Source organism: Leuresthes tenuis, unplaced genomic scaffold, assembly GCF_036924035.1.
Source record: "Leuresthes tenuis unplaced genomic scaffold, fLeuTen1.0.hap1 SCAF_6, whole genome shotgun sequence".
Lineage (NCBI taxonomy): Eukaryota > Metazoa > Chordata > Actinopteri > Atheriniformes > Atherinopsidae > Leuresthes > Leuresthes tenuis.
The window spans coordinates 21,955,889-21,966,975 of record NW_027325360.1 but is presented as its reverse complement, the minus strand read 5'-3'; the positions used below and the strand labels follow the sequence as shown (position 1 = coordinate 21,966,975).

Genomic DNA, 11,087 nt, shown 5'->3' with positions numbered 1-11,087 from the left:
AGATGAAGAAAATCTGGGAAATTTAAGTCCATAAAGGCAGAAACCTCAGTTGGATTCACTTAACCTTTAAGTCCTTAGGCACCCAGAAACCATTAAGCCACCATGGTCAATAAAGCCACATGGGCTCAAGACCATTTGGAAAACCAATTTTACTCAGTGCAGTCCCCTTCTCCATCTAAAATTGTAACATGTAATTGTGTTACATAAGGAAGAAACTGTATATCAATTCTGCACAGAAACACCACAGAGTTCTCTGGACACAAGATCATCTGAGATGGACAGAAAAACAGTGAAAGAGTGTTCTGTGGTTAGATGAGTCTATTTTCAGCAGCTTTAAGGGAAAAAAAATCTGATATGGTTTCTACATTCCAAACATGAGAAAAACTATCCAGGCCGTTATCAGCCAACAGGGCAGAAGCCTACATTTGTGGTGGAATTTTTGGAGATGCTGCCATCAGAAACAACATATTTTTTTCTTGGAGATTCATAATTACTTCAGCTGTACAGTGCCAGAACTTACTCAGCATGACTTATAACAACATAGATGTGCGCGTGTGAGTGTTTTTGACTGGTCTGCCTGGAGTCCAGATCTGTCTCCTACTGAAAATGTTTTTGAGAGTGTTTTGTTGGCATCGAACACTAGATGTTTATTTTTCTAAATACAACTGAGTTGGCCAGTGAGCACGGATTTCTCTGGACCCCTGTCTTTTTCCAACCGAGGCTTAATGGTCAGCAGATGTGAGGGTTAGGACAATGACACAACAGTTAATGTTAAAGCACCGTGTTTAATTTCCCCATGAATAGTGATTTAATTTTTAATTTAATTCCATTTGTCCAGGAAATGGCCAGAGCATCAGGACAGGCTGTTATACTGACAGAGGAGCTCAGAGCGAGAGACCTTTTGTGTTTGCTGCTGATCCCACCACTAGATGTCATGGGTTCCTCAGAAAAGACTGAATAACTGAGCAGGGCTTCCTGTCTGGAAGTTTTCTTTTGTTTTTCCACTGGCAGAAACACAATCGTGAGCTTTGACTCAATATCAGCAGTCACTTGGTCACTTTTTTCTGATTGCACTAAAGACTCCCTTATTTTTGGATTATTTCTGTTCCATGCTCTGATTTTAAGGACAATATGAACATCGTGTACAAGAAAAATCACAAACCTCTCATATCTGTCAAAAAACTTGCATAACCACTGAAATCAAAGTGAAGATGCCATCTCAGTTGTACTTTTTGTGCCTCCAAGCCTCTCTGCTCTCCACCTTTCCTTCTTGACGTGCTCTCCTTTCTCAATACCCCACCTGGAATGGAGTCCAGATGTGAAACAGGGAAAGGAGAGATTGCTTGCTTAGCTATAAGAAGCGAGGGGGGTGTGGAGCGCATAGAGAGAAAATGTTGGAACGACATTAAAGTTTGTCTGGATGCCATTAAGTACAATTTGATGTAATGTGCAGTTTGGGACGTGACATTTAAAATGGAAACTGTGCTCTCCAGATGAGAGAGATTTAGGCCCTGTGGGGTTGGAGGGGGGTGTTGTACTTGAAGCCTTACTTAACAGCTTGGATAAACAGCCCTCTGTTTCATTGCTGAGCAAGCGCCCATCTACTACTTGTGCTCTCTTTCAATAATCATACCGGCTCTCTCATGCTGCTCCAGTGTACAGTATCATATACAGGAATAACAAACCAGGGGTCCGCTGTGCGAGTCAGAGCACAGTGCGCCATTATATTACCAGGCTGCTTGCATGACCGAGGTGCCTGCAGTTTGGATATGCCAGTGAATGCACGTCAAGCCCAATTGCATAAAATCCCTTTTCAAAAGATTTCCTGCTTCACCGTCTCATATTTTAAAATGTTCTCCAGATTCGAATCACCATAGTCTCCATCCTCCCAGGCCTCTCGTATATCAAAAAGGACTTTTTAAAAACAGAAATCTCTTACTATATTTTGTGAACTTTCCACACGCACAGGAAAATAATGTGAACCAGAGACCTTGGAGAAGGATATGGCCGGGGAGGGGTGGAATTGCCGTATTCTATTTTTATTTTTATTTTTCTTTCCAAAAAATATTTGAGTTTTTGGGATATTACTTTTCTCTCCAAGTAAGCCCAAGTCTAAATCAAAACACTCGCCAGTGGAAGCACATGCTGTAGATCTGTGAGCCAGTTTTTAATCTACTCTGACAACATACACAGCATATGGTAGCTATGCTAAGAGCAACACTCTCGATTTCAGTTGACTTTGAATAGTTAATGGTGAATTTGTTTGGCTTGACAGAAGTGCAAAACTCATTTGTATTCAGAAGCACCTTCAGGGTCGTCACGCCGGACTGTCGCAGCCATTACTGCATGAACTGAAGCACTCGTATTTGAGGGTTTCTGTTGTTAATATCCTCCAAGTGGACAATATCCCCTCTTATAATGAAGTCATCACCCACAATATGACAGCTCAGTCTCTTTAGATTTTCAAAGTCTCCACCATCTGAAGTCTGTCTGAAGTAACAATATAGATTTACTGAAGTGTAGGATATCTATTAAAGTCTTTGCTTCCTCTCTTTCCCTCTGATTGAACGAGCGGCCTTTGATCTGCTCAGTTACACAATACACAAGAGGCCTTCAGCATTAATTCATAACTTTAGTTTGCTCTCCAGGCCCGGTCTCACATTGAAATCGAGACCTTCCTGACTTCAATATGGAAACAGCTCATTCAAAACGACGAGGAGTCAAACAACCCTGATATGTCACGTAAACAGTGGACCCTTCATTTTATCAACTCTGGCTCTGCTCCTCTTTTCAGCATTGTTACTATTTGACATAATGTTTCCCCTGTATGACTTCATAGTTTGGTTGTTTGTCGTTTTGATGCGTTAACGTGATGAACTGCAATAAATAATAAGCAATTTGCCTAATTATGTTCAGTTTCTCTTATACATGGACGTAGGACAGTTAAGTGAAAATGCAACTGATTTCTGTCCTGTTTGTTTTATTTATTGGCTGATTTTTGTGAAGACTGGCATATCAGTGAGCAACGACTCTTACAGCTAAATATGAATTAGGTCCAGGTGGGGTTAGCTCTGGTCACGTGTGGAACTGCACTCTGAGCCGGATGCGCTAGGACCTCGGGGACCAGAGCGCAGACGAAGACGGAATGAGCGCACTCGGGGTAGTAACTTGAGTGAGTTTGAGTGTGACAGAGGCAAGCAGGCAAAGCCGCTTGATTTGGGGAATTACACGGGAGCCGACGAAGAACAGGTCACTTCTTTTCCGACTTTATAGATTTTCCCCGTTTAAATTCACTGCAAGTTGTGCTTGAAAGTGTGGAGACCTCCGGGTTCGGAGAAAACGCCGAGGAAACTTTTAAGAGCAGTGGAACAACAGCGAAAAGTTACACGTAATACGTTTTTCTTTCCTTATTTTAATGAATGACATTGTGACTCTGGCTGTGACTGGGGCAGCTCAGTCATAAACCTCATCAGCCCTTGGAGTGACTGTTACAGGGCAAGATAGCGGCAATCTGGACACTCCCAGGAATCCTGAAAGAAATGTAAATCTTTCCAGGTAATTAATGCAGAGTAACAGATTTTTTTTTAAGACACAGAACTACGTCAATATTATAACGGCTATAAACTATTGGATGGACACATATCTCTTGGATTTATTAACTTTTTGGACCAAAAGGAGTTGAGCGCCCTGGCTGCCATGACATAACGGGACACTTGGAAAATCAGCGGGGCTGAATATATCTCTGCAGTGACTGGATGATGTGTGTTCATTGTTGAGCGGATCTTTTTCATTCATTCAACAGCCGAGAGCCAATTTTATTGCTTTTAATTCGTTCTTTTTTCTTTTGCCTTCCTTACATCCTCTGATATCTTCATGGTGGAGATATGGGATGACTGGAGGCGGGGGTGCAGCTGAGGTGAGATCCAGGCGAAGGACAATGTTTGCGCCCGGTGTTGGCATCCCTCTGCTGCCGGGGCATCTGGTACTGATGCTGCTCCTGCTGTCCGCCTCTGAGCCGTGGTTATCCCAGGCTTGCCCCGGGCTGCTCGCCTCCACCAGCGGCTGCAGCTGCACGGGAGAGCGCTCCAAAGCTCACGGCGTCCAGGCTGTGAGGAGAAAGGTCAGCTGCAGCAAGGCGGAGCTGATTGAACTTCCGGATGCCAGCTTGCTCCCCAACAGGACCGTCACTCTGTAAGTTGGAACGTCAAATTACCTCTGAACTTTGTATTACTATACTGTAATCATCCTCTTTCCTTACATGTTGGTGTCAGTTATCTTCATGTATCTCGCTTCGGTATCATTCCTTTATTAAATCATTGTTCCAAAACATAATTGAACAAAATTATGTCATCTACTTAGTCTGTAGTAAACTAATTTTAAGATGAGTGTTTATGTGGTAAATGATGGGAAAATCTTATTTTTAATGGGGTATTTCACAAGAACACAACATCCATAGATTCTGAGAGTTCAGTATTCCAAACAGGCCCACACCCCCATGACCTCATGTCCTCAGTTTAAACTGTACTGATGATCTACTCTAACCCTGCAGTGGAGGGCTGAGTATTGCCTCTCTGTGAAGCATTACAAAGCTTCATCATCAGGACCGGCCTCCTTGACACAACTCTGCCACTTTAAATCTGGCTCAGCCATGCGCTCTGTGTTCAGCTCACTCCTTCGCCCTCCACCTCCACCCTGTGCACATGGTCCAGCTGACTCGGCCTTGCAAAATTAGAATAAACAGAAACACATTCTTAGTATTTTCTGTCAGACTCTTTTCTTAACTGGTGGGCTGGCTCCCACTTTAAATACAGCAACACCCTGTCTCTCTGCCTCCTTCTGCTGAGGGGAAAAAAGAAACCTTTGAGAGTGGGTCATTACTGATTCTAGGCCAGTCTAGTTTGATATTTTCAATTATGAGGCACTTATTTGTATGGTCTGCTTGGACCCAACTTGAAAGGGCCTCATCATGGGCCAAAACACACTATCATTCATGATAGATTGCTGATCTATTAGCGACACATTTTTGGGTGGTGTTTTATCCCGCTGCAATGCAACACTTTCTTCACAGCTGCACAGAGTTTCTTAAGACGTTGCTCATTCCCACAGTATGTTGCTGTTTCTGTACTCAGACACAGAGGGAAAAATGCATGCTGAACATGGGCGCATTGTAAGGAAGAAAAAAAACAAAACAAAAAAACACATGTTCAAGTGCCCTACTGCAAGAAATATTTGAGGTAAAGTAAGGGGATTTATGCCCCAGGAGAGCCAAAGCCAGCCAGCAGTCCATTTATAGGGCCTTGTGTTTCTTGCTTAATAAAGGCAGGATAAACATCTGGGGAACACATTGCTGAAAACTTCAAGATTAAAAAAGAGGCTTGGGTGGCAGTGGTTGAGGTGATTGAGGATAATCTTCTTTTCCCGCACCTACTAATTTTGGTTGAGTTGTTTTTGTGCAGATGTTTGGCATTTTGTGACACGTTTATGAGACGCAAACACTTCCACTGGCCATTTTTGTTTCCTTCCCTGAGAACTCTGGTGAGTGGAAAGTTTGTTTTCTTGATAATTCGGTGAGTTCTTCATATGCTTGTCTTCCCAGCGTTGCTCATGACATTAGCTCCAGATGTGGAATGTGGGAAGTTCTGTTGATATTCGTGTTATTCCTGACATTCCTCAGGCCGCTCAGAGACTGCAGACAGTATCCCAGGTGCAGCAGGGAAGCTTTCTCCGTGCCCGGCCTGAGAAGCCAGCCCTGCTGCCCTCTCTCCTGGGGCAGCATGGAGGAATGCTCTCCTCCATGCTGAGCAGGCAAAGGCTTGAGGACACCAGGTCCTGGGCTTCCGGGGCCGGCTGCTAAGTGTAATGCACAACAGCTGGCCCCTGTGAACATTCCAGCTGAGGCCCCTCAGCCTCATGGGAAATCCCAATGGGGATTTGTTTATTAAAACTATTAGTTGGCTGTTTGTTATTCCTGCCAGCCATAAAAGAGCAAACAATCACCCCAATATAATCACCTTCTCCTTTGGCTCGTCAGGGCCTGAGCTGCGCTTTAATTACACTGTTGTGTGTCAGTTGATAAACAGCACCATTTCAACAAAGTCACACTTATCACGGTCTCAGCGTTCCTCCGTGAGCTACAGTTGTCTACCCCACTTTCCCTCTTTTCCTTTATCTCAAGCTCCCCATTTCTTTCCCTTTCCCACCCCCTCTATCATGAGTTCATCCACATGCAGTAACTCTCAACCTAAATATTTAGTCGTCTTGGTAGGAAACTGCCATGGCCAAACTCCTTCCAGATGTGAGCCTGCACAGGCTTGTGTTTAGGCCTAATTATGCTCGGCTGCAAAGGAGCTGGATCACTGGCTTAGGAAGAGGAGCGGAGGGGTAAAGAAGAGAAAGTTGATAGGAGTGTGAGTGTGAGAAGAAATGTTTTCAGGCGAAAGTAGGAATAAACAAGGGGGGTTAATAAGAGGCTGAAGTGAAGGAGACAGTTGAACATGAGGAGCAGAAGAAGTGAGAAGAGCGAACCAAACAGAGAACAAAGAAAGAAAGCCAAGCAAGAAAGAGAGCAGAGGATAGAGGGGAGAAGTTTGGCAGGCGGTTCAGAGGGATGTGCCCCTTGAGACCGAAAACTCTCCAGCCCCTGACTAACAGATCTTCAACACTGGCGTGAGAGGGGGGAGGAGGAGGAGGAGGCAAGGCTCCTCATTGCAGCAACATAACTTCCACAGCCCTGCTCCACATTGCTAATAATACTATTAGTCTTTTGGAGAAGCAGCAACATTTCTTCCTTTGGAAATGTAAAAAAAAATTGTTAGGGGTGGAGTACATTTCTTTCACATTCATATGGCACAGATAACACAGAGAAATAGCTCCCCATTCAGTGCTGGTAGCAGCTGTGCCTGTTGTAACATTTTAATGGATAACAGACAAATGAAGAGAATGTACAGTGGCAGTTTATGTGTGAATGTGCTTGTGCTTTAGAGCTTGTGGTTTTTACCAAAGTCAAAACCGTACTCCTCCCTTCATATATTCTGTTGTCATCGTCGTCTGTGACTGATTGTTTTGGCTTAGAGGGTGCCAGCCTTAATGAGTGGGCACAGATGCTCAGGGTGGGAGGTCAGCATGCCCTGTCTTAGCCTGATGCCCCCTCACTCAAGACAGCTGCAGCTGATCCCTGGGTGAATGTCAGCATTGCTGGACTGTAGTCAAGGATTTAAGATAAAAATATTCAAACAGAGCAACAATGTTTTTATGAGTAAGGATCATGGCCGTAAAGGAACAGTTGTAACACACATTTCTACTTTATAGCTGCTGATGAGGTTGTTCATGAGCTATAAACTCATTTACTAATAGGATGATTTGCCTGATACTATACGTATGGCTGTACAGTAGACTGGAAGATACAGTTAGCAGGCAGTTAGCTTAGCATAACAATTGGAAATAGGGGTAAACAAGTAACCTGGACTGACTCTGATTGAAATGAACCTTTTCCTTAGTTGTTTAATATCTACAAAAACTAAAGTGTAACTTGTTTTTTTCTGGATTTCTCTTTATGCTCATCTAAGCTAACCAACAACTACCTGTACATCAAACTTTGGGGGAGAAAGCAAATAAGTATCCCTTCCAAAACTATTCATTTGATTTATATACGTTTCTTTTATAGCTGGTCATGTCTTCCAGTTGTATCGAGTACTTGTTTATGACCCAAAATGACAGAAGTCCCCTCATTTACTTTTGCAAGCTTTCACTTGCTTTTTAAAGAGATCATGGTGTGCTCATTTAAAAACGTATTGTTATAGGCTTACATGCTCTTAAGTTAAAAACAAGGGGCTATTTTTCTGTTTTGCAGTTGTGCCTCTCTTTGCCCACTATCTGAAAACCTTTAGTTTAACACCTATTTCTTTGGCCTCTTCTCTGAAAGCTCAGTCAGTTCTGATTGGTCAACTGATCAAAAATGGTGGAGCGCAAAGTGGCTTCTCATTCTTTGTTTTTGGCAGGTATTATGCGAATGTGTTACGCTGTGATATTGATATATACGAAAAGGAATACAAACATGGTAGTTCAGGCAGCTTAGCAGCAATATTTTCTGTGGGAGAGCATAACATAATAAAATCTTTAATTTGCTGGAAAATGTCGATTTCATGTGAAAGGCCATAAAAAAGCTACAAAAAGACAAGAAAATTAACCTTTTAGATTTGGTTTATCAGCTACACGCTGTCTCATTTGGCTTTGATTATACTCCCACCTTAGTGTGCTCAAGGGAGAAAAAAATGTTAACTAAAAGTTTCACCAGCAGATGCAGCTGCAGCTGATCCTGAGACAAAGCAATTTATTTTTTTTTAAATTTAAAATAACTGCTCTATTTGAAAGGATTATGGTTATGTTGACTGATGCTTCTTTTTTGGGAAGTTAAAAACCTGAATGATGATAAGTTGTTATATTGAATAGTTAAATAAAAGGAGACACTGATCAAGTATTCTAAAAAATGCAGATTAATTAAAGCAACATTTTCTACATTCATATTATTTGTTAATGCTTGTATTACTTTATTAAGACTTTCTTTTTACTGGGTGTATTGTATACACAGCTTTACAAGGACAATTGGACCAATCAGTTACTGCTGCTCTTACTATATACTCTTACTATAGATCTAACTATATAATATTTTTCCCTACACTCATTTAGTTACCTTCAGAACAAATCACACTTGTTGTTTACTCCGTTTGCAGGTTTGAAGAAAACCAATCAGATGATTGTAACTACACTATATCCCGTCTTACACTAATGGAATAACCAGATCAACAGAATAAATGTTTGCAGTTTCAATGTCTGCAATTCAATTCAATTCAATTCAATTCAATTCAATTCAATTCAATTCAATTCAATTCAATTCAATTCAATTCAATTCAATTCAATGCAATTCAATTCAATTCAATTCAATTCAATTCAATTCAATTCAATGCAATGCAATGCAATTCAATTCAATTCAATTCAATTCAATTCAATTCAATTCAATTCAATTCAGTTTTATTTATGTAGCGCCAAATTACAACAATTGTCATCTCAAGGCACTTAAGGCACAAGTTCAGATTTTTTTATCTCAACACATAACCCAAAAAAAAAGAAGAAAATGTCTCATTCCCAGCTTACCATGTAGCGACTCCTTAGGAATATGCAGGGTTAGGAAACACTGAAACCACTGAAATGTATCCGAAATGAAAATGAATGGAAGTTACTTTTTATTCTGGTGATGGGGAGAGGCTGAGATAATCCTACAACAGCAGCAAGTACACCAACATTTAACCAATCTGCCTCTGGAGTGGAGCTTCTGATGGAGAGGACAGCCTCGATTTTTCTAAATGCACTTTTGGCTCTGTCTCTAAATGCTTTTGGCTCTGTTTAGTTGACCATCATGCAGTCTGTTATCATTTACTGCATCTGATGAGTCCTCCGAATTTGTGTTCTTTCAAAGCCTGCTCGCCTCCAATGTGGCCATGTATCATCAGTTGGTTATGGTATAAATCTTCGTGCCTGTAATCACCGTTTCATCTTCAGTCAAATCATCATTCTCTCACTTGTCCATTCTAGAGTCAGTATGTGCTGAGACCGGTGGATGTGAAAAAATGTCCCAAACATTCAACTTATCAGCAGAGAGAATTCCAATAACAGGCAGAATGCTGGACCTCAGGCATTCCTGCAGTGATACGGTTTATTTATGTGTGGAAAGGTGTTGAGAGAAGGGGGAGCTGACTCTCCTCTGCACATGTTTGGTGGGGCAGTGGTCAGCAATAAATCAAAAAAGCAAACAAAGGCCTGACACTGGATACTTAGAGCTTTAGACTGCAGCTGCAGCACCTGCCAGTGCCACACAAGTTCTGGATTTTATTGTGCCCATGCAGGTCAAGGAAGCGTGACCATAATGGGACATCAGCACACACCTACTGCAATGCACTGTAGCTTCCTGTCTGTTTGGATCATGAATGCATATTTTCACTTATCACCTTGTTGTGTTTGTTGATTAAAAGGCTGTGATATTTTGAAACTTGGCAAAAACAGTGATGTGTTGTCATAGTAATCTCAACCCCCCCATTGGCTTTTATGTTATTTTAGTTTTTCCTTTCTTGCTGCTGTCTTCTTATCTTACTCCAAAAATGCCTGACTTTGTCTTTTCTTTGCCAGCGCTAACTTCCCTCTCCCTGTGTCTGACCACAGCGGCCCCCAAAGTTCCTGCTCTGGGTCGACAACACATGGATACAGATGGAGATAATGGGTGTCTATAGTGGGAATGCCTGTGGCTTGTGTGTTTCTGTTTCTGACTGCTTATTCTTGAGAACTAATCCTTAGGAATATTGCATTTACAAAATTTCAAGACCTCACAAATAAGATATCCTAAGTTGAACCACTTTACTCCCAGTTCTTACCTGCATAACACATGAAAATTGCAACTAAACTTGGAGGGATGGACCAAGCTGAATGAACAACAGTACAAGCACAGAGTGAAAAATACCAACAATGTACAATAATAGTGTGTAAGAGATTTGCTGTAGAACAGGAAAACTGTTCAGAGCATTTTAAAAGCATGGTCCCCTTTTGTCACTAGTCTGGTTTTTTTAACACTATTGACGCCAAATGTGTGATGCCGTGTCCAAGTTTGCCTCCATTACACTAACATTCATAACTACGGAAATAAAAAGCGGGAGAAATCAACCAGTTCCTGAGTTTTGTAATATGATAATATTTAGCTAGATGTGACAGATGGTTTGTTACACAAAGTATCCTGGAGTTACTCTTTTGAAACCAGTGTTGCCAGCTAATCCAATAGAAAGTAGTTTGACCCTGCTAGTGGAGTTGCTAAAATATGTCAGAAGATGCTATATGCTTATCAGCATACTAATGACATCATAACATAGTATTTGCATTTTGATTTGTCTCAGCCCCTTTATATTTCTTGGCTTCTCACCCAACCATATCTTGATACAGCTCATTCTCTGTAAAGCTGCTCTCATCTCTATGTTTCTGTTGCCAAACTGATTAAAAAACAGTCAGGAATTATGACTATGAAGCCACCTGTTTAAACTATATGTTAA

The 11,087-nt window shown here is 41.5% G+C and overlaps 1 protein-coding gene across 2 annotated transcripts in view; it reads left to right on the top strand.

Annotated features, from left to right (window-relative positions):
• Nucleotides 1–3,155: 3,155 nt before the first annotated feature.
• adgra2 (adhesion G protein-coupled receptor A2) overlaps nucleotides 3,156–11,087 on the top strand; it is a 39,651-nt gene continuing 31,719 nt past the window's right edge. Inside the window, exons 1-2 of one of the 2 annotated variants that reach the window (XM_072388224.1) lie at nucleotides 3,156–3,555; nucleotides 3,883–4,191. In XM_072388224.1, coding sequence (XP_072244325.1) covers nucleotides 3,890–4,191 — 302 coding nt within the window. In that variant the 5' untranslated portion in view covers nucleotides 3,156–3,555; nucleotides 3,883–3,889. Of the gene's footprint in view, nucleotides 4,192–11,087 lie in introns of both variants that reach the window. The other variant, XM_072388223.1, reaches the window with a different exon arrangement.